Genomic DNA, 24,055 nt, shown 5'->3' with positions numbered 1-24,055 from the left:
TTGTACCCCGTGAGGAAGGAGGATCGCCAGGCACCATACCATGCCTGGAAGAGAACTTTAGGGTGGTTTTCTATATTCTTCTTGGATATGCTTGGTTGTGTAGGTACCAAGATAGGGATTTCTAGTACCTATATATAGTGTAGCCAGATCACTCGCTCGCTCACTCATTCTTGTCTTACTTCGCAGTCACCCTTCGCATTCCAGCCAAACTGCTCAAAGAAATCTTAAGCTAGATACTTACTCACCTGAATACCCACCTACCTCACCCAAGCAAACCACCACCATGAAGTTCTTCACCACCCGCCTTTCCCTTTCCCTTTCCCTTTCCCTTTCCCTTTCCCTCCTCCCCCTCATCGCCCTCATCACCACCGCCGCCTCCATCCCCATCTCCGAGCGCGCAGAACTCGCAGCGACGACGTGCGGCTCGACGTCGTACACGGCGACGCAGGTGAACCAGGCGGCGCAGAAGGCGTGCAGCTACTACAGCTCGGGCGACGCGCCCAGCGGGTACCCGCACACGTACAACAACTACGAGGGGTTCTCCTTTGTCGTCTCCGGGCCGTACCTTGAGTTCCCGTTATTGTCGAGTGGGAGCGTGTATACTGGTGGTAAGCAACTCCCTTTTTTTTTTTCATGAATTTTATTTTTTTATGTATCTGATGTCTTCTTCCCCTTTCTCCTTTTGTATGGCGTAGGTTAGGCATAAGTAGATAGGTACATGCTATTGCATCGGGCTGACAGATAAACAATGCAGGATCCCCTGGGCCGGACCGGGTTATCATCAACACATCATGCAAGCTGGCGGGTGAAATCACGCACACTGGTGCAAGTGGGAATAACTTCGTGGGTTGCTCGGGGACATCTTAGAAACTGTGAGGTGATCTAGTAGTTGTCATCATAAGCAGCAGCGATGAATATATGATTTTATGTTTCTATGCGAAAGAGTCTAGGCACTTACCTCCTATTGTGGGCATAAGTGATGGCCAAAGTGAGATACGGTAGTATTGTGACCTTGCAAGTTGCGTATTCTCATAATAAATGAGAAATAAGACAGATATTGAGATACCCTTGATTGTGATATAGACCCAGCCTACCAGATAATCATATGACCATTGGATATGGGTTTCTCTCCGTGATATCAGCCAGCTGTTTTCATGACCACGCCTCTCGAATCAGCAAATCTTGACTGCTGCTAGTAAATCGATGGATAAATTTCCCAAAATCCACAGGCTTTTTGATACTATCCACACGGGTAGCTTCATTCTCGTAACTCCTACGCTTACTTCCAACTCATCTGTTCACGCGCTGCGAGCCTAATAAGGAAGGGCTTGCCCATGACACATATGGGTTTATCTACACACGACGGTTGATTCGCGCGTACAATCGAATCCAATCAAATGCCATGAAGTTGATAGGCAGCTTCTCCCAAAAGCCAACTTCACTTTTCGTGGCCTCGACAAGCTACGCCGAGATTTCAACCACCTGTCTACTAGGTAGAGCAAATCCCAAGCTCATCCGGTTCTGCATAGAGCCTGACCGAGAAGAATCCCGGGGCACCACCTTTGCACTCGCTAACGGTTAGCCAACGATCTAAGTACACACCAAAAAAAAAAAAAAAAAAAAAAAAGACAGTGATAGTAGGCAAATAATGGCATTCAAAACGATTGATTCATACACGACTCCCTGATATACCCCGGACAGGGGACATCGCACCACGAATCATCGACGACCGCGCTGGGCGGGGGGAGCGCGAAGCCGCACAAGCAGTCTGTGCTATTGGTAAGAACGATCACAGGGTTGTTGATGGCGACGCAGGCATTGTCGCAGCCGCCGACGGATTGGAATATGCTTCGGGAGTGGAGCTGGGAGTCGCCGGGGTGGTCGAAGCAGGCGATGTATGTGAATGTGCGTATTGCGCTCGTAGGTAAGGACATAGATAGGGTGACGAAGGCTAGGGCTGAGAAGGCTACCATGTTGGCGGTGATTGGTGGTGGTGGATTTATGAAAGTTGAGTTGGGGCTACAGGTAAAGGGGGTAACTATGGAAAAGGGGGAAGTAAAAAAAGGGGGCTGTTTAGAGAATACATAGCATTTATCGATATGCTGGTATCTTGCTGCCCAATTACAGTTCATGATGCTACTAGGTATGTACACGCCTATCTAGGCATCTAGGTACTTATCTAATGTACATTGTATTAATGTTCAATGTTGGATTGGCTCATGTTACGAAAAAAGATCATGAGATCATGAGATCAATTAACGTTAGGTAGTGGCGCATAAGCAAGCAGGTACCTAAGTACTTTCTAGCACTTACACACCCCTGTATGAAGCAGATCCACAATACTCGCCCTACTGGGCCGGATTTGGCCAGGGCCAGCCAATCAACGCTTCGCTAATACAAATCACGATCGCCCAGCGTCCAAGCTATTTTCCTAAACGAGCGTAGCATGACGTAGATTGCATACCTATGGTACCTTTAGCATGTACAAACAGTACAGTCAGTACTAGGTACTATGGCAAGCTTTCAAAAAACTGTTTGAGGAACATGGGGAACCTTAAATGAACAATCGATGACCTGGGCTTCGAGCAACGAAGCTTTCTTCTTTCAGTCCTGTTTTCCTTTTCATACCCGCAACCTTAAATAAAACCCGTTTTCTCCTCTTTAAACACTGGTTCCCTTTCTACTCCTTCCTGCTTGCCCATCGAAGATCAAAGGAATCTATCCCACCTATAACATCCACATCCACATCCACCTATCTATCTATCTGATCTAACATTAGATAATACATTCAAGCAACCTACATCCATACCAAACAAACAAACAAAGATCAACACCAATAATCAACCATGGCCTCCGCTGAAGTCTGCCCCGTAGTCGGAACCACCAACCACACCCTCCCCCCATCCCACCCTGACATCGACCTCTCCAAGCCCGGGCAAACCTGCCCCGTCGTCGGCGCCAAGTCGGAGCACCACACCAAGCTGCACCAGCACCCCTCCGTCCCCCAGGGCGACGTCTCCTCTGCCACCACCAAGTCCGTCGGCTCCGCCGACGCCTCGGCCTGTCCCGCGCTCAAGGGCGTCGTCAACGAGACCAAGAGCCAGGAGATGGGTACGTGATAATCCTTACTCTATCTATCTATCTATCTATCTGTCGACCATCCACTTCCCTCCCCCCCCCAACCCCATCACTCCCTACCCCCCTCTGACCCACTGACTTCTCCACGCCACCATCATAATCACCATCATCATCATCATCACTAACACCTACAAAAAAACAGACGACCGCGTATGCCCCGTCGTCGGCCCCGTGACCACCGTCCTGCCCCCCGACCACCCCAGCACCGCCAACAAGTCCGACGCCGACGTCTGCCCCGTCACCAAGGCCCAGGTCGGCCACCACAAGGACAAGGTCGTCGTCCACCCCGCCGTCGAGGGTTCCTCCGGCGTCTGCCCTGTGACCGGGGCTCACCAGTCATAAAAACATGTGACTGGGAGTGATGGCGGTGGTGGTGCTATTGGAAATCGATAGGTTGGTCCGTTGGGTAGTTGATTAATAGCTAGGCGACTTGGTTGGCTGTTACTCGCTATCACCTATTACCTAGGCACGACCCCCATTATCTCATCTGGGAAACCCATCGAAAACCAACCCCCCCCCCCCCCCCCCCCCCCCCCAAAAAAAAAAAACAAAAAAAACAACAACAATGGGACGGTGTTAATTGTATTATAAGTTCTGGCCATGTTCTTCATTCCCTCCAGGATAGGTTGTCCTACTAGCTAGCTACCTAACCTACCTAACCTACCTCCTTACATTGACCGAATTCGGATCATCCAATAGGTACGGGAAATGGTCCAGATTGGTGCAAGTAGCCAGGCCAGGACATAACCAAAGTGATATTAGTTAAAAGAAAATAGATGCAAATCTGAAACTTCATTATCATAATCTGACTTGCAAATCTCGATGTTTATAGTTTAAAAGTGCCATATCAAACTTGTATCAATGTAAAAAAAAAAAACTCATGCCTTGATATAGGGCATGCAGAGCAACTTCTATGTAAACTTTCTAAACTGGGGGATGGTGGAAAGACCGAAGAGTGCCATCTGCACTCGTCATCCACCTCCCGAAAACATTATACCTACTTCTGATTATGCATGAAGAGTAGAACAGAACAGGTAGCCTCAATAAGCCAAGTGAAACAAATCCCATCATCACGCTCCACTAACATTTACCTGAGAAGTGCTTGCCTCGGATTCGGGGACAGCCAGCACGAACATACTGCGCTCCCATCCGAAACGGGCCTTGAGGTGATCCCCAAGCACTCTAGCCCCCACGAGCACCATCTTGCCATTCACGCTTGGCACTTCCTCGACCATGATGTCTTCGGGTCGCCACAATACCTCTTCGGTGGGCCTGAAGAACCACGACGACCCAAATAATTTTTCGACGGCGAAGCCCATGAACTTCATGGCGTAGACGAAGTCGTCCCAGCCTATGCTCTCTAGTCGGGAAAGATCGCGTCCCTCGTAGAGCAGAGTGTGGAACACCTTGAGAGAGCGCTCATCGACACGAAAGGTAGGATTTTTATCAGATGACGAGGAGCCTGATGATATTGAAGATGATTCTATTGCCATGGGAGATGTCATGTTCTTCCACGGCTTAGTCCTCCGTAGTCTGCGGCTTCGAAAAAGATGCTGCACCCGTAATGGGAGGCCATTCCACTTGGGACTGATGTTCTCTAAATGGTCGATTAGTGATTCCCAGAACGTGTCCATGTACAGCTCTGCTTGCCTCATTTTGTCGACCGTTTCTATGGTGGGAGGCTGCTCAAAAGGGTACTCGAACCTTTCCTCCGTAAACCACAGGAAACGATTGGCCAATACGGTCCATTCCACATCGCTCATACATAGCAACGCGTACATGGGTTGGTGTTCTTCAAAAAAAGCATGCGTAAGCCTCGCACTGTGCTCAGTGAAATAAGACGCATAAGCTAAATCGTTGGGATGAACATCCTCAAGCTGACCCAAAAATTCCCCAAGGAGACCAATGAGCGACACATGGCGGTTTATCCAAGGACTTACATATTGGTACATTGCGGGGTTGTTCTTGAGGAATAGTTCAAGCTCGACCGAGATAGTCCTGCCGCCGAAGTCCCAATGATGAATGTTGTCCGAGAGGTGAGTCAAAAGCCAGACCAGATAATCTTCGGCTTCAGTCCGATGAACTTCGGGACAGAGCGTAACATCTGCCTTGGCACCCAGTTTGTTGAAACGGTAAAACATTCGTGTGGCGGGTGAACTACAAATGGCTTCCCTGAGAAATCCACTCCCTAGAATTCCGCTTGCGCAGAAACGTACTATATACTGAAGCTCCCAAAATGGACCCATGAGCTCTTGTTGTATCTCCTCCTGGGGGGCAAACGTGACCTGAAACATGTCTGCAAGTAGGCTTAGATGGATGATCTTATGGCTTAGCTCATGAAGGATGTCAACTTCCAAGAAGGCGCTGCAGATGATGGTGCTGAAGACTCGCCCCCAGAATACGTCTTTTGCGTTATCGGTAAATACTAAGTGTTTTGAGCCATTGGAGTTAAGTATGTGCTCGGGTCGATGGTCTGCGACTTGCTAAGCCACCATCGCGAAGTAACCCGGGTTCTCTCTCAAGGCCCAGAGGTGGTTCTCTGCGCTCGATAGCTTTGCCTTGACAAGCGCCTCCATACGATTAAGATTAAGGTGGGATGGTGCTCCATATAAAGCTTCTAACGACGCAACGGCAAGGCTTTCAACCTCGTCAGAGTCCATCTGGTTTAAAATCACCTCAGGTGCAGGTTGATATGGCAAGTAACTTCCCACGACATCTTTTTCTGGAACATCTTCTGCTGGAACAGCGCACATAATTTCCCGGCAAACGTCGTCAAGAAGGCAATAAATACATAATTGAATTTCCATAGCCCTGAGTCCGTTTTCGGGAGTATAGATATATTGATATACTGCTATTTCTGCGATGCCATCGGGGTCATCATTGCTGTAGAGTTGACCGTAAGTCTCAGCCGTTTCGCGATCCTTGAACACCATAAAGTGATTGTGAACTGATTCGAACGTGAGGCGTCTATAGCGGTGGCCAAACGTACTTTTTGTGACATCCATATATACAAAGGTGTGTGGTGGATGCTCTGTCCTCGAATTGAGCATCAGCAAGAGCGGCGTAGGCTGAGAAAGGTCTTCGAGGTTGAGATGGGGCCACATATATGGGCAGTGATCTGTAGAGTCGGCTGGAGTTGGGCTGATGTGCTCAAGTCTCCAAGCTGCGAGGTCGGGGCGATGTACAATTGGTATTTTAGGCCAGACCTTGGTTAATATAGCCTTGCGTTGGGGGATAGACATCTCGACCCAGCGGGTTTGGATCATTTGTCCATGCTGACCAAAAACGCTTTTCAGGGATTCCCAGCAGCCCAAAATGTATGTGGCCAATGATCGAATCTTCGTTCGGGCTAATTCTGGTGAGATGTATTGCACGGGTAGAGGTATTTGGATCGGAGTCTTGTACACAGGTTGATTGAATTGTGGTATCGCGAAGTCATTGTTAGGAACAAGGGTCTTAGCAGGGATAGGAAGGAATTTTTCCATAATTGAATACCCAAAATTATCGATCCAGGTTTATTTACTAGTCAATAGGGCCTATGTTGAAATGTTGAAATGTGTGTGGGTGTGAAGTCTGAATGTGTATGTATGATGTATCATTGATGAGGTAGGGAGATGATACTAATATGTGATACCTTAGATGTACTAGATATGTATGACATTCAATGTTTGGCAATCTCCAAGGTTATCATCGAACTTTCCTGTATCACCTCATATTTGGGTAGTTATACTTTCCTGTTTCTTGTAACTATAGACACCAACAGAATAACTAGATCTTGGTGGTGACTTCTTAACCTAGTAGAATAAATCTACGGAGTGAGAAATCTAGACTTGAATTTCCCCGATAGAACTAATGCAGGTACTTGTAGTTACTCCTTCCTAAAATACTAGGTACTACCTAATAGGTACTAGGTAGTGAATATCCTGTGGCTGGGGTAAGCTTAAACCAATCAAATTACACCCCGGATGCTCTAGTGTGGAGACCCCATGTATGACCCACTTACCAGCCACCTTGTTGAAGCTTGTTCAATGGGCCCTCATGTTCATTTATAGTGCATACATATCAAAATGTGCAAGGTTTATACTGCACATGCCAACCTCCCAACCATCTGAATATCGTCAATTCAAGATTGCTACTACTAGTAGTACTCCTGCATACCCAAATATGTGTTCCACCTATTGTAATAAAAGGCTAGGTGCATCTTGGTAAGTCTACCTTATACGTCCTCTTTTTTCGTTCTTGTAGATCTCCCCCATTCCGTCAAGTTGTAAGGTGCCAAATCTCGCAACCCTCAACCATATATCAAGCAAGTTCTTTTTGACTTTTGAGGTGTTGACCCAAGATGCATCTACCTCCGCCGATCTCGCTTCTCTGTATCTTGCTGTCTTTTCATGAAGGCGCATTCTCATTGCCTTTTGTTGCCTTGAAAAGAGCACCATCTACTAAGCCGCTGGCAGCTCGCGCCACTTATTCTGTGGTCCCGATTGATGGGAATGGGAATGGGAATGGCGGGGATGGTGGGGGATCGACCAAGACTTCTGACAGCTCTGGCACAACTGTCAAGACAATTGTCGTGACCCCATCTCCGACTACGAAAACAATAGTCCAGTCGTCTCCCCCAATCACTGACACGATAATAATTACCTCTGAACCTTCGACGCGTACTGTTTCTACTACCGTCTCCATTGTCGATATTCAATCTACAATCAGCATCCTGACGACTACTGTGACTGAAGACGATGATACGCCAACGCCAACCACATCGTACCCAAAAACAGAGTCCACAACGACGACGACAAACACATCGCCTCCTTCCAGTCCAACCCCGGTTCTTTCTACTGCGTCTGCGTCTGCGTCTCATAAGTCGTCGAGCACGGCTGTTACTTCAACCTCACTAACAAAAACTCTACCCCAACCTACGACAGCTACCATTGCCTATCCCACGACGGTCTACACGACATCCTTGCCCGTGTCTGTACCCACGTCAAGTTGGAGCTGGAGCTCTAGCACTCATGATGATGGGTTTTGGCACACATCCTACCCGGCCTGGAATGAGACCGTGAGCCGTCGATTCGCTCGTGGTCACTAAGATAACAATGGGAGATTATCGGCCCCCAGCTAACGCGAAGTCGTGAAGGTCTTCGAACTAGGTACTACTTGTGTATAGGAATAGGATATAATGTTTGTATAATACATTCCCACGGAAAGACGACGAGGATATGATATAGGATGTAATTGTAATGCTTGGATGGTTGGACGGTTGGCATGGCTGGGATGATTGGGATGATGGACATGGGCATGGAACGAGAGTATGGACTTTACGTAACCCAAGTGCTGGAACACGTCGTGTCACGTAAATAGCGTGTAGCTTGATCAAATAGAAGCTGGATGATTATATTCTGTGTGTTTTATGGTTTTCACGTCTTCCAAAAGAGATGCGAAGCTTAATGTAGCTATTGCAGCGGATTATATAGGACGGATCATGAGAAAAGGGGGTTCGCGACACAGATAAAAATCATATCGATATAAGTCTCTCAATTGCTGTTTTGAAGTAAAGTGGCTTCTTGACTATGTAAAGCATAAGCTGCCCCTCATGGCAGATGTCGAGTACTCTATATATCTACTAGGTACCTAGGTAGGCAGGTAAGCATCTCAGCTCTCGGCCTTCTCAACTAACAAATCAATACATGCTCACTCCACCATTGCCTCACAGATACAGCGTCTTATCCGCGCACCTCAAACCGTGTTTTCGTTCGTCAAGGTCTCGGTATCTGCTTCTACCACATCATTGCGGCTATTTGGCCGCCTTCAATCACGATATTCCAACCGTGTAAGTCAAGATGCATACCGATATGGGTATGACTGTTAGAACGGCATGACCCCCTGATCGGGTCAGATTCGACCCTGTACGAGACAGGCTTCGATCGTTGCGAGTTTTCTAGGTTAGCTAGGTATTAACATCTTTTGAGATTCTGTAGAGGTCGTTCACGTTACGTTGAGTGGATGAGCTCTTCGATAATAATCCAAATCTCGGGATCATCTGCTGCGCTGTATGTGCCTAATTGTCGACTCCAGGGACAGGGGTGTGAAGGAGGGTTCGAAGCGACGAATCTTCAGAATGCGGCTTCATTGGTGATTTGATTCGGGGATAGGCGGAGAATAATCTTATCGATGAGATGGTATCGTGCTGGTGTACCTGGTGATGAACCGCCGTTTCTGCTGACTAGGTACCTATCTAAGGTATCTTGCGCCATCTAAGCAAATTTGCCTATTGGCCACTCTCGTAATAGGAAGTAAAAATCGGCTTTACGTCAAGCTATTTCGGTAAACCCCTGAGCTAGTAGAGCCACATCCGTAACACCTGTCAACGTTCGTTCCGTACGCCCACATAGTCTTCCTATCACACAACCTCTCGGGACGCCCCGCAAGCCAAGCGTGATCCTATTGCTTACACCCCTCCCCAAGATTTTCAGTCCTGCGTGATGGACATCCGGTACCTCGGAGCTATGAGATGTAGATCACGTGCTTTGAGAGGTAGAAAGGGGCTTTTATCTGATCGGAGGAGCGATCAAGATAGAGGGGCTTCGGGCCTCCGGTGCAGGACTGAAAGACTGTACGATCATCGATGCTGATGAGATGTGTTACACATATCGAGAAATGCCTACCAGGTAGGTACCTAGGTATGGCCGTACAGTAAGTAGATCCCCACGCGTGGTCTCTCAGCCTATTAACCTAACCTAATGTCAGTGGCAGCATGATCCGATTTCGCTTGCACTTACTCGTTCCTGTATTAACTCTTGCGATCAATATCTCCCAGCAGGCATCAACTTAATATCCCATCACCCTCTACGGCATCGAAGGATGGTCCGAAAAAGGGGGGGGGGGGGGGGGTTTCTTTCAGCTGCACGCCTGCGATTCTGCCTTGGCTACCTAGTATTTGTGGCGTTGATGAGCGGTCAAGGACAATATTTTAACTACATATATACCTACCAACCACTTAAATATACTTTTTGCCGCGAATCGCGCCGGCCAAGATACATACTTAGGCGCCTAAGTAAAAAAAAGGTGCAGAGCTTATTATATGCTGATATGTACGTGACAGAAGACGACGACGACGAAGAAGAAAGAAAGAAAGGAGAAGGTAAACCAATATGGTGCTGCTCTTGCAGTCCCCCCCGGTGTGTGGCCTTTTGCACCGAGGCATGGATTGGGTATGATTGGTGGTGTACGCCGGCGTCGTAAAGCAGGCTGGGAGACGACGCACCGTGAGCGGCGAGAGGTGTGGCGTAAATATCTGCAATACATAGGTACTGCAGTACCGTAATACCTATCGTTGCCGCGTCGGCCGAGCAAGTTTGTAGCACAACTGCTGGCTGTGTCGGTAGCTTGGATGTCATGATTCCAGAAAAGGGCCAATGAACGGGGAGAGGTCTCGGTTATACAAACGTCTCCTCGCGACTCGCGCTGCATTGTCAGCTTGGCCACGGCCAGTAACTGGACCCCCTTCGAAACGCCATCATGCAGTGCCCAAGCCAGGCCACAGGCGGGCCGGAATCCACGGACAAGGTATTGGCCACGAGTGGAAATTCCACCCGGTCACATCATCTTCTTTTCCCCAATTTTTATTATTCCACGTTCGCGCCGCATAACGACGCGAGGAGGTTGATCTGCCCAACTAGAGAGCATGGCACGCTCGGCTGCGCAATCGGAGAGATTCTTGGCAAGTTTCACAGATTGCGAAAAGTTCGAAATCTTTTTCGATAGAAGCCATGATATAAGATCAGCAACGGTATGCACTACAAAGCCTGGTTCATCACCCTCCTCCCTGCTATCAATTTGCATTTGCTACCTAGGTAAGTATGGGACTTGGAAGTATTTACTCGGGGTTTATACTATACTATTACCATATAGGACAATGTTTTACGCGCCCGAGATGTTATTGGCTCGCGTGTGTGGTGAATGTGCAATGTAACCCCTACATTACCAGGTAGATTAGTATTCAAGGAATTACCATCGTCACCAGCGCGTCCATAGGACATACCCAAATACCCAGGTACATACATGCATGGCAGCCTTTGGACCTAAGGCTGGGGGGATTATCTAGATGTCATCATGGTTTTAAATCCCCCCCATTGGTCTCGACGAAACTTGGTAACCGGTAATAAGATACGCCATCTTGGATGGCAGGGAGATAAGTCTATTGGGCGCCCAAAGTCGGATACAAATCCGGGGAAACTGAAGCAAAAGTTGGGAACTGGAAACTTGGTTGCATTGGAAGTGACGATGCCCCCTCCATCAAGGTGCTCTGGATCCAAGTCGACTGGAAATGCAACGATTGCATCCCCGTGAAAGAAAATATGACGATCCTATGGGATAGCGGCGTTGGTTTGTAGCCGAAATCGTCTAATTGCCCCGTTATGATCACTTCCCACCTGGGCAAATAAGTGCACAATATCAACTATCACTACATATCTAGGTAACTGCCTAGCCTAGGTATACATGGCTCTATGGAACGTCGAAGTAACTACCTAGGTGTAATCTACTTGGCCAACAAGTCACCCAACGTGATGTATCTATGTAGGTTTGGGCTGGTGCTCTGCGCAAGAAGTTGCCAAAAGATGCCAGCATGCAGGCTATTGAAACTCAGCCCTTCCATTTGCTCATAGCTCTTTGGTTAGGCTAGGTAGGTATATTATATCGGCCCCCTTCACCACTGCCAGTAGACACAACAGATAAGGATCAGTAGCCCCGAAGACAAGCGACTCACCGAGATGACTACCCTTAACCACTTCCCACTATTGCTTCTTTGCACCCTGTTTCTAGTTGATGTCTAAGACAGCTAGTTTCAGTTTATTTTGGTATACAGAGATCCTTTTCATCCATGGACGGCCACTGCTACTCTCTCTGCCCATCCGACCACAACTACCCTTTACCAGGCAATTTCCTCGAGGAGTCAGTGGTAATCGATAACATCAACGTGCACGATGAAGACCTGCTCGGCTTGCAACAGATCTGCCCGCCATCGTGGATGGCAGGTGTTCAGGGGGTCAAAGACATCCACCTATTCCGTGAATTTACCTCTTCCTCTTTTACCCCCTATCTCACGAGCCGTGCTAAACCCTCGTGCCGGGTGGATTCTCTAGATCTGCGGACCCCTGAATCAGTCCTCTACGCACAGCAGCAGCAGCAACACCAGCAAGTAGTAGGGCACGGAACGAGCCCCGAGGACACTTGGCCGGGTCCAAGCACGTCTCTGCCCACACCACCTATGCTACCTACGGACTACACACCCTCTTCGTATCATATGTTCTCACCGCAAGATGCCTTACCCGACGACCACCACTCCCGACTCACCAATCTTCCTCTTCCACCTCCTGGAGTTCAAGCAGGAAGCGACACCATCCGCACCTCTACTCGTAACTCCTCGTCCCGCACCTCCTCTACCTCCTCCGCCTCTTCCACGACCACCAACCAACCCAACCACAGCCCTGCCACCAACAACAACAACAGCAACAACCACCACCACCGCTCCCATAGCCACAGCCACAGCCACCATCTCCCCACCACCACCTCCTCCTCCTCCTCCTCCACCTCCACCTCGCCCACCACCCCTACCCCAAACGACTCAACATCCCCATCCACCACCACCACCTCCACATCAACCACCACACCAACATCAACATCCACCCAATGCTGGGACCACGGCTGCAACGGCCGACGCTTCTCGACGCGGGGCAACCTGGTGCGGCACCAGAAGGAGCAGGCGCCGCCGCAGCAGCGCGAGGTGCGCAAGGCGTGCTGCCGGCACTGCGGCGCCTTCTTCACGCGCACCACCGCGCGCGACAAGCACGTCGTCAACCAGAGCTGCGGGCGCATCCGGCGCTACAGCAACGGGAGGGTCCGCCCGCTTTTCGCTGCTGCTGCTGCTGCTGCGCGGTATCCTGCTGGTACCTAGTGATAATAGTGGTGGTGGTGGTGGTGGTGGTGGGAGCATGACTGCTGGGGGGGCTGGGGGGTTTGAGGGGGGGTGGGGTGGGGAGGGGAGGGAGTGTCAGCGCTAGAGGAGAAGGAGAAGGAGAAGGAGAAGGAGAAGGGAGATGGGGGATGGGGGAGAGAGAGGAGGAGCAGTGGCTTTGCTAGCGAAGGTCGAAGCGAGGTGTTCGATAAGGGGGCTAGTTATGTTATTATGGAGATTTGGCTTAGGAGGGGGGAGGGGGGGTGTCTATCTAAATGAAGATGACATGGCAAGGCATAGTAAAGGCGTGGCATGGCATAGGTTCTGGGGTTTGCTTTTCTCTTTCGGGTCTGGGGTTTCACTATGAGCTATGTTTCTTCTGTTCTAGCTCTAGGTGGTGTTTAGGTTGATGCTTTCTGTTTCCCTTTCCCTTAGGTGATCGGTTGGAATTGGGGTACATAAAATAGGTACTGAGGTATTCATGGTTATAAAATATCAACTTTGGCTGTTGCTTATTAGGTACTGCCCTACCTACCTAGTACTTACCTAGGTAACTTGAGGATACTGACATTGTGCGAAGTAGTTAGTAGCCAGCCTCATAAACAAAACAACTGTAAACGAGGAATCAGCACGCTATAGTCTTCCACGCCTGGAATCCAAGCAGTGGCAAGCACCCAAGCCTTCAACTCATCTCAGGGGTCCTAGTCGTGAAGAATTTCCCAATCGGGCAACAAGTTAGCGAATGCGACCAATCATGTCTCGGGATTTTTGTAAGTTGCTCTAAATGTTTTAGGGGTCGGCTTCTTTTAAGTGGGCTTCTTGGGAATCGGATCTTTCTAACCTCTTGGTAAGCTTGAGCTAACTATATTTACCTGCTGTGTAGTAGTAACATTTATTCTTGAACAGTATAGCAATGCTACCTTAAACTAAACAGGGCCCCTTATTCACCTAATCATTGTTTTCACCAAACCTTTTACTCTTCTTCTCGCCATGAAAGATCACCACAATATAAACTACAAGTCACATGCCAAGTCCAAAACATAATTGTAATATCTCTCACTATATACGATGAATACTATCTAACGAGATATACTTATAGCTTCCCATCACTGAGTTGGAAAACAGCACTTCCGTTCATCGGCCGGCTAACCACAATAGCCTCGCTCAAGTCCTTCTCGGGCAGGTTTAGCTTAGCATAATACTTTTCCAAGAGCGCTTTCTTGATGTCCTCGATCTTGTTAGCAGGTACCAGATGTACGCTGCATCCACCCCAGCCCGCGCCCGTCAGTCGGCTGCCGTAGCTCCCAGCCTCGCGCGCAATGCGGCACAGCTCGTCGATTTCGGGACAGCTGCATTCGTAAATGTCTCGGCACGAGTCTTGCGTCTCGTTCATTAGTTTGCCGAGCTTGCCGTTGTACTCCACGGTGTGCTCTGAATCAGGCGCCTGGGCTGGATCTTCGAGGAGGGATAGGAACTGCAGGACACGCAGGGCTTCGGTAAACACGTGCAATGCTCTTTGGCGAAGCTTGAAACGTTCGCCCCGCACCGGGAAGCTGGACATGAACCGAGCTTTGACGTCCTCAACCGATATACCGATACCAGATGCGACTTCTTCGATAGTGTATCCCTCCTCCTGAGTCAATGTCGACTCGACTAGTTTGATCAACTCGTTGAGTTGTTCAGGCATTGACTTCTTGGTGTCTTTAAAGTAGTTCTGGTGGAATCCACGAATAGAAACACCCAGGGGACCTGCGTCTTTGGGGAGCTCGGTTCCCTTGGCGCATAGCTTGGCATTCAAATATGCCGCCGCCATGCTACACTCCACCACTCGGAGGTTATAGTGAATGGGCCCCGTTTCTTGCTTGTTGGAAGTAACAAAGGATTGGGCAACCATAAAGCAGAGCTCGGGGTTGGTTTTAGGGAAGTAGACGGGCCGGGCCGAGAGGGACGGGGTGAAAGAAACCAGGAGAGCCGATCCACGTTCAGAGAAGACCGAGGCAGATTGGTCCATTCTGTGTTTTTACATTAAATGACGATTTTCATACTTGGTGGAAGCGAACTTACCCTCCAGAATTTACACCAACCGCTCGTTCACTCACGATCGCAACCTCGGTCAAAGCCTTCTTGTCGACTTCGCGCTCGCCGTTGGCAACCATGACTGCCAATGCGCTAGCGCTCACAAAGGCAGCGCTGGAACTGAGGCCACCACCAGCGGGTACTGTTCCATCCATCAAGACCTGCATGCTCTTGGGTTTGAAGTCTGCTCCATATTTCTTCTTCAACAACTGCAGTGCTCCCCTTAACCCGGACTTGAAATAGTTGGTCCATTCGTGTATCGTTGCGTCAATATCGACTTCCGAGTATGGCACGTTGAATTCGCGCGTGGGAAATCGTTCGTTATCGACGTTTGCTAGCTTGATGGTGTAAGAACCCTCTTGGGAAGATTCGAGGTCGGTGGATACGGCAAGAATGACATCAGGGGTCATTCCCATGGGTAGGACCGAGTATAGGGAGTAGTCGATATGCTCGCCAATGATGTTCACGCGACCTGGTGATCGCGAGACAAATTGGGCAGGGCTGCCATAGAGGGCCTGGAATTTGTCGAGCAACTTGTTCCACCGCACGGTTTGATCATCCAGGGCCTGCTGGGTATAAATGTCCTGCAGCGCAGTGACCGTGGGTACAGGTCCCGACATGATTTTGTTTTTTTGGGTGAGGGTATATAGAATTAATCGGTAGGAGAAAAGGAAAAGAAAAAGAGGTGAAAGGTAAAGAGAAGTGAGAAAGCAGCTGTATAGAACGATGCCCCGCTTTGCGCTCCCAGAGCTGCTGCTTCTTCCCTTGTCAATTGAGTTTCTTAGTGTTTCCTTCTAGTACCTGTATGTATACTACTAGGTAGGTGTAGGTACCTTGACTAAGTCGATATTAGGTACTTTCTATAAACTTGGAAACTTTAAGCTCTTGGGTTAAATAGCATTGAAATTGACGTTAGAAACAATGCTGGTATAGCACTTGAGGTGCTATAGATATAGGTAAGGAGGTAAGTAAGGAGGTAAATAAATCATTCATAAAAGATACATATAAGGATAACGATTCAAAATACCTAAGGAAGCGAGACATATACATACATATAGCCTTAAAAGTGTCAGACAGAATGGAATCACAAGATCGCAAACATACCTAACTACATGGTATTCATTCTTCCATTCTTCCATGATCGTCATCAGGTACCTGCCCACCTTAGCTAGGATTGAGAATACCCCGCGACCAACCGCGCCGAGCAATTGGCCGGAGCACGCCCACCACCGGTGGACTGGGTACCTATAATGCACCAAGACAATCCACTCGTACGGAATTTATGTAAGGGATTCCAGAGAAAATAAAAATAAGTACTACTATTTAGTACTTGCTGTATAGAGCAATCATACATCATTGCCCAAGTGTTTTTGTAGTATTACTAGTAGGTATGTAATTCAACAATTTTCTAAACTATCCTCTTAACGCTGTTATTAAGTCAGGTATTCGTACTTCACGAACTCGTATCTAACTAAAGAACAGGAAAAAAAAGAAGAAAATCCAAGCTCTCGGTAAATATCCCACCAATTGCCCCGAAATACGGATACGTCATGCTCTACCTAAATCCACGAACCAGGGGGGGCTTGAGCCGCTCGACTAAGACTCAGCGTAGGTACCAGGTAAGGAGGGACACATAAATTTCTCAACCACATGAACAATTTCCAGATATAGCCATCCATTGAAGAATTGGGTAGGTAAGGAAAGACTTGTTAGCCGATCAAATAAGAATAAGCAGAGTAAATTTCTTAATTGTTGAAGATAGATACCTAGGTATCATGTACATGTCAACGTGGTGAGACCATTCGACAGGCATCGTCACATGGCTTGGCTGGTCTTGGCTTTGGGTAGAAAGTGTTACACAGCATTTCTAATTTCTCACACTACGAAGTACTGTGTCGTACATAGGTAGTATGCACTCACCCTTTCAATGTTTGTGTTTGTCCAATAGAATTCAATGCGTGTAGGTATAAATCTATTCTATTCAATGTTATATTCTATTTACTCAGTCGCTAAAGGAGGATATATCCATACCTATCCACCTGTGTATTTACCCAAGCGCCTCACCATTCTTCCTCTCCTCTTCCGCCAGCTTCCGCTCTAATTTCTCCTTACGCCAACGGACCCCATTCTTCAGGACTAGGTATAGCATAGGTGAGAACACCACATATAAGACCCCTAGTATGGTGAACGACCATCCGATTCCCACCCCGTTGATCATGGGTCCTATTACCGCCGTCGCCGCTGCGCCAACCAAACATCTAGTCAGGTTGTTGCTCGCGGTGGCGGCGCCCGCACTGCCTGGGTTCACATCGACGAGGAGGACGTTGATCGTGTTGCTGAAGCCGACGGCGCCCCAGCCGAACAAGAACAGCAGAACGCATGGCACAGCTATGTGGGCGCGGTACTCGAACGCCCAGCCCCAGGCCAGCGTGATCACCACACACAGCACGAGCATCGGGTACCCAATCTCGAGCCTCGCGCGCTCAATGGGGAAGTCCGCGAGGTCCTGTTGTTTGGACTTGTCGTAGGGCACTCCACGGAGCCTGCAGTGCCGACGGTAGTTGCGGTTCATCAGTCCGCCGTTGACGAACGCCGCGAGAAGACTGCCGCCCACCATTGGGAGGTACATGAGCCCGATCTCAATCTCGTCGAGCCCGTAGATGGCCGACAGCTGTGTCGGCATCACCGTCGAGATGCAGTAGAACCCCGTGAACACGAAGCTGCTGTACATGAGTAGCAGGAACATCTCCTTCTCGAAGAGGATGATGAGGGAGGCCAGCACGTTGAACTTCTTCATGTGCAGGCTTCGTCTCGTGGACGTGCGCGACTCCGTGTGCGTGATGGAAGCACCGTCCGATTGCGCATGGCGACGCAGTCGCCGCTGTCGAAAGTCCTTAATAAGTTGCCAGAAGGTGCGGTAGGCGGGGTGCGGCCGGATTGACCCGTCCCCCACGATCTCGCGGCAAGTTTCCGGCAGGAAGAAGGCATGGATGACAAACACGACCCCTGCCAAGATCGCTAGGATCCAAAATATGAACCGCCAGCCGACGGTCTGCGACAGCACACCGCCTATCACGGGGCCGATGGCGGGTGCAAGTAGAATGGGCAAAGACGTATATCCGACGTAGTGGCCCCTTTCAGCCGAAGTGACGACGTCGGCAACAACCGCCTGGCAGAGTGCCACGGTCGTGCTAGAGCCGGCGGACTGTAGCATGCGGAGGACCAGCAAAGCTGGGTAGCTAGGAGCTAGAGCGCACCCGACATTGGCCACAATGTAGATGGTGAAGCAAATAAAATATGCCGGACGGCGGCCCGTGCTATCGGCAAAAGAGCCGACGAACATTGGAGTAAGCCCCTGGAAAATCTATTGAGAGGTAAGTAGGTATAGATAGGATGTCACACACAGCTTCGGCCCGGTCTGGCGAATCATATGGGTATCTCCTCTCAACCCCCCCACCACTACCACCACCTCCAACTTCCACGTACCATATATGTGGTGACAGTCAAATTTATCTGGCTGACGGTGACGTGAAACTCATTTGATAGGACATTTAGCGCCGGTAGGTAGATCTGAGCTGTGAGGGGCGAGAAGAAGGCGCCGATAGCAGCGCCAAGCACGATACCCCTTTTCTCCCAATCCGTGAAGACGGAGTAGTTGGGTCGCGGTTCAACCACGGGAGCTTCGCTCGGAGGCTCAGCGAAGTCCCCGACATCCCCTTCCTTGTCCGGCGATTTCATACTATCACCAGCAGCACCATCGCCATCTTCTTCTGAGCTCTCCCTTTCCTTCGCCGAAGCGGTAGTAGGGGTTTGGCTATTCCTCCTATCACTGCTGTTCTGTGATGAGGTTTCCGACATGTCGTGAAACAACCTTACTAGATAGAATAAAAACCACGATCGGTTTTGAGGAAAGTCTGTAGGCTCTCAACTTTCTTTCCTACCTTTTCCTACTTATTCTTCTTCTCTTAATTTAGGTTGTCTCCCATTTTATTTTCCATTTTGGAATTTTTTTCGCCCCGGGGGTGAACTTTGTATTCATACCTACAGAGTTAGCCGACCTCGCTTTCATGGACCCTGTCTCATTGTGATTAAGCGATATGCGGTTTTTGGGTGCGAGTCGTGGCGATATCGTCGGAGCCGATCACGGCTTTCTTTCTTTTTCAGACCGCATGACGGCCGTTGCAACCAACAACCGGGTACTACACACGTACCAACCTAGTATTAGCTGCCTTGTTCTCTCAGCAGATTCGGGTCCAACCCGATACGACGTGTAGTAATAATATGGATCCTTTCTTTTTTTCTTTTTTTTCAAGGCAGGTGGTAGTATTCATCGACTCCATGGATATTACCTGACTAGTACCCACATAGGTTATCTCTCACCAATATCATCGGCAATACACACCATCAATACTTACCGCTATACACCTAGGTACAGAAAAAGAAGGTTGAAAAGGATGGCTTAAAATTTACGGAGAACTGCCAAAGGGTTCGCTATGTACCAAAAAGTCTTAAATACATGCTCACTGTATCGCACTTTCCATTCCAGCATACCTGCCACCATCTAACACCTACCTACCTAACCTAGGTACATTACTTACATATCCATGGGAATCTATACATATAAAGTTCCGCTTAACAGGACCCGTGACAGATGATTAAACTCCAACGTGGTAAAATGCCCGGGAAACTCAAATTCTACACACCGTTTAACCCTTTTTCATTAACGCTATCCGTACCTAACGGTCCTAACCTAGTGCCTATAGTATACCGCCTGGGTAGCATTCCGGACTTCCAAGTTATTAAGAACCCCGTCGCGGCCCGAGCACCCCCTGAAGAAACGAATGGGTCTACTTACCTCTCCTGAGAGGTTATTTTTCGTAGTTTCCGTTCTTCGGATCTATGATGACGACTTGAATGCTGCTGTTATGTGCCTAGGTAGGTACCTAGTTGCAACTTATAAAATTATATGCTTCTATTTCGTGAGTGATACAAGACCAGGTCCCGATCCTCTCCACGATGCCTTGAGTTAGGTAGGCATGTGTACACAAGATCGGAACTTCTCCGAAGCACATAGAGAAACAATGACTTGGTCGCCGATTACACTATGTTATAATATTGATTTACTATCTTGCGTAGGTGGCTCTCGCTATATACTGGCAAGATTGGCGTAGGTGGGCGCACAAGTCGCGTGTGTTGGTTCGGATATCTATTCATCGTTGCATGGAACTTCAACTGGATAGAGAACAATCCTAACATGATATTCATCTTTACAACTTCAAGGTTGGATTCACCGATCCGCATTATATACAGTAATGGTAACATGTGCCAATAACAACGCCAAGTTTCTCCAAGCTGGGTTGTTATACGCGATGTCAAGATTCACTTTTGGTTCCTTTCTCGTCGCCATTTTTTAAGCCTTTTTGGTTATGGCCCCAACATCTTTTTTAATAACCTTAATGGTATTCCCGAAATGCAACACAATCGCTAACGACCAATGCAAAAAAAACTCATGTGAAACAGAATTAGCTATGTAAGCCACAAGTTCTTGTGCGCATCAGATCCCTGCGCTCTTTATCTTTGGCTGTTTTGTGTTGTTAGCAGACAGATTATAGAAATAATGTCGGAAGGATGACGATTCACTTACCTCCATCCCATACCAGGAACTCATGTAAACCGCACCCTGCAGGTACCATAGGGAGAACAGGCACCTTCTTGTCCGTGACAACCTCCAACAGAGCTGGTCCATCTGTGTTGATGAGCCATTCTAAGGTTTCAACGGTTTCCTCGGGTTTGATAAGTCTGCGATGCTGGACACCCATGGCATCGGCCAGTTTCATGAAGTCGGGGTTCTGTTGGTGCGTGTGGGCATATCTGTCTTCGTAGAAGAGGTTTTGCCATTGTGTTACCATTCCTTGTTCCTCGTTGTTCAGGACAATAACCTTGACACCAATGTTAAACTGCGCAGCGGTGGATAGTTCTGTTAATGTCATATTGAACGAAGCATCACCATCGATATCGATTACGAGGGCGTCGGGTCGAGCAACTTTGGCGCCAATGGCAGCGGGAAGACCGTAGCCCATGGTGCCAAGACCTCCAGACGTCACCAAAGTTCGGGGGTGTCGCCATCTGAAGTGCTGTGCTGTCCACATTTGATGTTGGCCAACACCCGTGGCGATAATTGTATGCTCTTTTCGATTAGCGGTTAGCTTGCTGAGCTCCTCGATGAGGACTTGCGGTTTGATCATCCCTGCTCGCTCAGTACGCTCAAAATCATGGATGGGCCATTTCGCCTTCCAGCCGTTTATTTTACCAAACCAGTCCTTACGATCTTCCATAGTCTTGGCTTGTACATGTGGCACTAGTTTCCGCAAGTTTTCGGCTACATCACCCTCGACAGCTTCGGTTGCTTGCACAACTTTGTTGATGTTCTTTGGCATGATTTCGAAGTGTACGATACCGCCACGGCCCTCTAAGGCTGCGGCCTTGGCTGCCGGTGCAAATTTGGTAATATTCAGAGTCACACGGTCGTCAAATCGACCACCAAGGGCGATGATGAGGTCGGCCTCTTGGATAGCCATGTTAGCAAATGCAGAGCCATGCATACCCAGCATGTAAAGTGACTTCTCGTCCAACTCATCGAAAGCTCCAAGGCCTAAAAGGGTGGTCGTAACGGGTATCGAAGCCTTGTCAGCCAGCTCCTTAAGGAGTTGCGGTCCACCAACCGATGAGACAAGACCCTGACCAGCGTAGATGACAGGCTTCTTAGCTTTGTTCACGAGATCGGCTACCCGACGAATGGAAGCTTGAAGCTGTTTCTGGGTGGCCTCCATCGCTGCACGCGATGCTGCACTAGGTAAACCAGGGATGGCTGACTCGGTTGGAATCGCTTTTCGGAGAATGCTTGCCGTGACGTCCTTTGGAAGGTCCACCAGAACCGGGCCCGGACGTCCACTAGTCGCAATATCGAAAGCCTCGTTGATTCTACGTGGGAGTTCAGCGACATTCTTTACCATAACATTCCACTTCGTGCAGGCCCTGGATATTCCTATAACATCTGCCTCTTGGAAGGCATCACTACCAATAGCCGTGGTAGGAACCTGACCACAGAAAACGACCATGGGCGTGCCATCAGATAAGGCATCTTGCATTGGCGTGATAACATTGGTGGCACCGGGACCAGATGTGACTAGTACGACACCAGGCTTTCCGGATGCGCGGGCATAGCCCTCGGCCATATGCCCAGCACCCTGTTCGTGCTTTGGTAAGATGAAGTCGAAGTGTTTCGAGTTGTAGATGGCATCGAAAACGGGTAGAATGGCTCCACCAGGATAACCGACTATGACTCATATTAGAAAAATCTAGGAGGTGGGCAGTCCGGTTAGGATTGCAACATACAGACATGCCGTACACCTCTCCTTAACATCATTTCATGGAATATCTCTCCGCCAGTCTTTCCGATGAACCTAGAATACCCAGTCAGTATATAGTGTTCTAAGGGAGGAAGTTGTTTCAGACATACGATTCATCCATTTCAGGAGCCCGAGGACTGACCAAGGGTTGTACATGACTTCGATCTTTCGTGCTGGCTGTGTTGAAGGCTGGAGCAGGTACATCTCTGGCTTGACTATGTAGATTATATAGAATATTAGTGATGGTAACAAAGAAATTCAAGTATATCATATGAAAGGGTAAGGGAAGTAAAGTGATCATGCCAACATACGCAGTTGATTGGGCCGAAGTGGCTTGATTCCTAACACCAGCAGGGCCATTTTTCTTTATTTGAATGGTTGAGGCTACGGTAGAAGTGGTGAGACATCGTTGGTGTTGTCGCGAAGTCTGAGCCAAAGCCTTGAAGGCCCGGCCAGCTTGTCGGGTGCGAAGCATGACGAAAAAAGAGGGGAGATGATGGACAAGAAAATGAAAGATAGAAATCAAACACCGAGACGAGGAATTTGAAGAATAGAGACCTGTCAAATAGGTGTATTATTAGTATTATGTGAATACTAATATCCACAACCTTGTTATAGAGGTCTGCGATTGATCAATGGCTAGAAAAATCTCACGATAAGTTTGCAGATTTTGTCCTGGAGTCATAAGAAAGAAATCTATTAAACCGACTGCGGCACACAAAAAAAAAACGTTAAAAGGTAGATTGTGGGGTGCTGCAAGGGGACATATGCAGTGGGGCCCGTGCAAAGCCTGTCTCCGTCGTACATAGTACTACATACTAGGTACATAGTTGCACTTGCCTTCTTCGCATTGCAACCCGTCAACAGCCATTGACTCGGTGGCAATTGGCGATATCGGCAAATTCCCAAAAAATTATCTAGCTGCTGATTGGTCCCCACAAGTAAATATTGGGTTTCTTTTGCAACTTCCAATTCTCTTAACGGTCTGGAACATCACTGGAACATCACCTCACCAGATCTATCGTACCAGCCGCACCTACAGGACACACGTACTTACCTGTATATCATCAGTTCCATTTCATGCATGTAATTATATTGAACTTAAACCCTTCCGAATGACACCTAATTATACTCTTAAGCATGTTCACTTATCCATGCCAACTTAAATTTATTAGGGAAATTCTTCGCGATTTCAGCTGACTCATTGCATCCCGAGATCTTCCAAGACCCCTACACAGGATGTGTGGCAATTCTAGGGAAACGTTCTTATCCAATCTAGTATGCCGAGGTTCGTAGTTGGAGTATAAACGTACTACCTAACTTACCTTGGATATATAACTACCTACGATAGGCACTTAGCACAAAGGAGTCATTCAATCTCCTTAAGATCAGATGTTTAAAAGGCAACTGTGTCACTCGATCAAATGCAAGACATCGATAGAGATTTCGGGGGCCGTTTGCCATACCAAGATATAAC

General features: G+C 48.5%; 9 protein-coding genes across 9 annotated transcripts; 4 read left to right on the top strand and 5 right to left on the bottom strand.

Moving 5' to 3' along the window:
- Positions 1–89: 89 nt before the first annotated feature.
- Positions 90–867, top strand: GGS25DRAFT_527528 (ribonuclease-domain-containing protein; the record flags this gene model as incomplete). Its single annotated transcript, XM_049265100.1, has 2 exons — positions 90–608; positions 755–867. The coding sequence occupies exons 1-2, from the start codon at positions 284–286 to the stop codon at positions 865–867; spliced, it is 438 nt and encodes a 145-aa protein (XP_049121784.1). The 5' UTR covers positions 90–283.
- GGS25DRAFT_471776 (uncharacterized protein) lies at positions 757–2,195 on the bottom strand. The gene is made up of 3 exons (XM_049259371.1): positions 1,676–2,195; positions 959–1,560; positions 757–882 (listed from the first exon to the last, which is right to left on the bottom strand). The coding sequence occupies exons 1-2, from the start codon at positions 2,130–2,132 to the stop codon at positions 1,490–1,492; spliced, it is 528 nt and encodes a 175-aa protein (XP_049121783.1). The 5' UTR covers positions 2,133–2,195; the 3' UTR covers positions 757–882; positions 959–1,489.
- A 351-nt stretch (positions 2,196–2,546) lies between these two features.
- GGS25DRAFT_471765 (uncharacterized protein) lies at positions 2,547–3,653 on the top strand. Its single transcript, XM_049259370.1, has 2 exons — positions 2,547–3,111; positions 3,281–3,653. Exons 1-2 carry the CDS (start codon positions 2,847–2,849, stop codon positions 3,478–3,480), a joined length of 465 nt encoding a protein of 154 aa, XP_049121782.1. The 5' UTR covers positions 2,547–2,846; the 3' UTR covers positions 3,481–3,653.
- Positions 3,654–3,999: 346 nt separating this feature from the next.
- Positions 4,000–6,623, bottom strand: GGS25DRAFT_527523 (uncharacterized protein; the record flags this gene model as incomplete). The annotated part of the gene is made up of 2 exons (XM_049265099.1): positions 4,000–5,563; positions 5,645–6,623. The coding sequence occupies 2 exons, from the start codon at positions 6,621–6,623 to the stop codon at positions 4,209–4,211; spliced, it is 2,334 nt and encodes a 777-aa protein (XP_049121781.1). The 3' UTR covers positions 4,000–4,208.
- Positions 6,624–7,229: 606 nt separating this feature from the next.
- GGS25DRAFT_471760 (uncharacterized protein) lies at positions 7,230–8,631 on the top strand. Its single transcript, XM_049259369.1, has one exon. It carries the CDS (start codon positions 7,481–7,483, stop codon positions 8,225–8,227), a length of 747 nt encoding a protein of 248 aa, XP_049121780.1. The 5' UTR covers positions 7,230–7,480; the 3' UTR covers positions 8,228–8,631.
- A 3,255-nt stretch (positions 8,632–11,886) lies between these two features.
- On the top strand, positions 11,887–13,093 carry GGS25DRAFT_527521 (uncharacterized protein; the record flags this gene model as incomplete). Its single annotated transcript, XM_049265098.1, has 1 exon — positions 11,887–13,093. The coding sequence occupies exon 1, from the start codon at positions 12,020–12,022 to the stop codon at positions 13,091–13,093; it is 1,074 nt and encodes a 357-aa protein (XP_049121779.1). The 5' UTR covers positions 11,887–12,019.
- Positions 13,094–13,966: 873 nt separating this feature from the next.
- Positions 13,967–16,294, bottom strand: GGS25DRAFT_471757 (galactokinase). Its single transcript, XM_049259368.1, has 2 exons — positions 15,158–16,294; positions 13,967–15,105 (listed from the first exon to the last, which is right to left on the bottom strand). The coding sequence occupies exons 1-2, from the start codon at positions 15,787–15,789 to the stop codon at positions 14,187–14,189; spliced, it is 1,551 nt and encodes a 516-aa protein (XP_049121778.1). The 5' UTR covers positions 15,790–16,294; the 3' UTR covers positions 13,967–14,186.
- Positions 16,295–17,097: 803 nt separating this feature from the next.
- On the bottom strand, positions 17,098–19,632 carry GGS25DRAFT_527518 (major facilitator superfamily transporter). The gene is made up of 3 exons (XM_049265097.1): positions 18,656–19,632; positions 17,234–18,533; positions 17,098–17,200 (listed from the first exon to the last, which is right to left on the bottom strand). Exons 1-3 carry the CDS (start codon positions 19,025–19,027, stop codon positions 17,172–17,174), a joined length of 1,701 nt encoding a protein of 566 aa, XP_049121777.1. The 5' UTR covers positions 19,028–19,632; the 3' UTR covers positions 17,098–17,171.
- A 774-nt stretch (positions 19,633–20,406) lies between these two features.
- GGS25DRAFT_471752 (acetolactate synthase) lies at positions 20,407–23,327 on the bottom strand. Its single transcript, XM_049259367.1, has 5 exons — positions 22,890–23,327; positions 22,689–22,793; positions 22,565–22,632; positions 20,814–22,505; positions 20,407–20,750 (listed from the first exon to the last, which is right to left on the bottom strand). The coding sequence occupies exons 1-5, from the start codon at positions 23,051–23,053 to the stop codon at positions 20,692–20,694; spliced, it is 2,088 nt and encodes a 695-aa protein (XP_049121776.1). The 5' UTR covers positions 23,054–23,327; the 3' UTR covers positions 20,407–20,691.
- Positions 23,328–24,055: the final 728 nt, after the last annotated feature.

Source organism: Hypoxylon fragiforme, assembly GCF_022984875.1.
Source record: "Hypoxylon fragiforme strain CBS 206.31 chromosome Unknown GGS25scaffold_1, whole genome shotgun sequence".
Lineage (NCBI taxonomy): Eukaryota > Fungi > Ascomycota > Sordariomycetes > Xylariales > Hypoxylaceae > Hypoxylon > Hypoxylon fragiforme.
Note: the sequence above shows the minus strand (reverse complement) of the source record. Positions and strands in the feature narration are given on the sequence as shown.

Bases quoted from the DNA above. Each gene is read 5' to 3' on its own strand.
- GGS25DRAFT_471776 (XM_049259371.1), bottom strand. From the start codon at position 2,132: ATGAACTGTAATTGGGCAGCAAGATACCAGCATATCGATAAATGCTAT. The intron at 1,561-1,675 runs GTATGAATCAAT...GCGAGTGCAAAG, and splicing joins GGGGTATATCAGGGAGTCGT to GTGGTGCCCCGGGATTCTTC.
- GGS25DRAFT_471765 (XM_049259370.1), top strand. From the start codon at position 2,847: ATGGCCTCCGCTGAAGTCTGCCCCGTAGTCGGAACCACCAACCACACC. The intron at 3,112-3,280 runs GTACGTGATAAT...ACAAAAAAACAG, and splicing joins GACCAAGAGCCAGGAGATGG to ACGACCGCGTATGCCCCGTC.
- GGS25DRAFT_471760 (XM_049259369.1), top strand. From the start codon at position 7,481: ATGCATCTACCTCCGCCGATCTCGCTTCTCTGTATCTTGCTGTCTTTT.
- GGS25DRAFT_471757 (XM_049259368.1), bottom strand. From the start codon at position 15,789: ATGTCGGGACCTGTACCCACGGTCACTGCGCTGCAGGACATTTATACC. The intron at 15,106-15,157 runs GTAAGTTCGCTT...GTAAAAACACAG, and splicing joins GTTGGTGTAAATTCTGGAGG to AATGGACCAATCTGCCTCGG.
- GGS25DRAFT_527518 (XM_049265097.1), bottom strand. From the start codon at position 19,027: ATGTCGGAAACCTCATCACAGAACAGCAGTGATAGGAGGAATAGCCAA. The intron at 18,534-18,655 runs GTACGTGGAAGT...ACCTCTCAATAG, and splicing joins TGACTGTCACCACATATATG to ATTTTCCAGGGGCTTACTCC. The intron at 17,201-17,233 runs GTGAGGCGCTTG...ACAGGTGGATAG, and splicing joins GGAAGAGGAGAGGAAGAATG to GTATGGATATATCCTCCTTT.
- GGS25DRAFT_471752 (XM_049259367.1), bottom strand. From the start codon at position 23,053: ATGCTTCGCACCCGACAAGCTGGCCGGGCCTTCAAGGCTTTGGCTCAG. The intron at 22,633-22,688 runs GTATGTCTGAAA...TGGGTATTCTAG, and splicing joins GCTCCTGAAATGGATGAATC to GTTCATCGGAAAGACTGGCG. The intron at 22,506-22,564 runs GTATGTTGCAAT...TATGAGTCATAG, and splicing joins GAGAGGTGTACGGCATGTCT to TCGGTTATCCTGGTGGAGCC.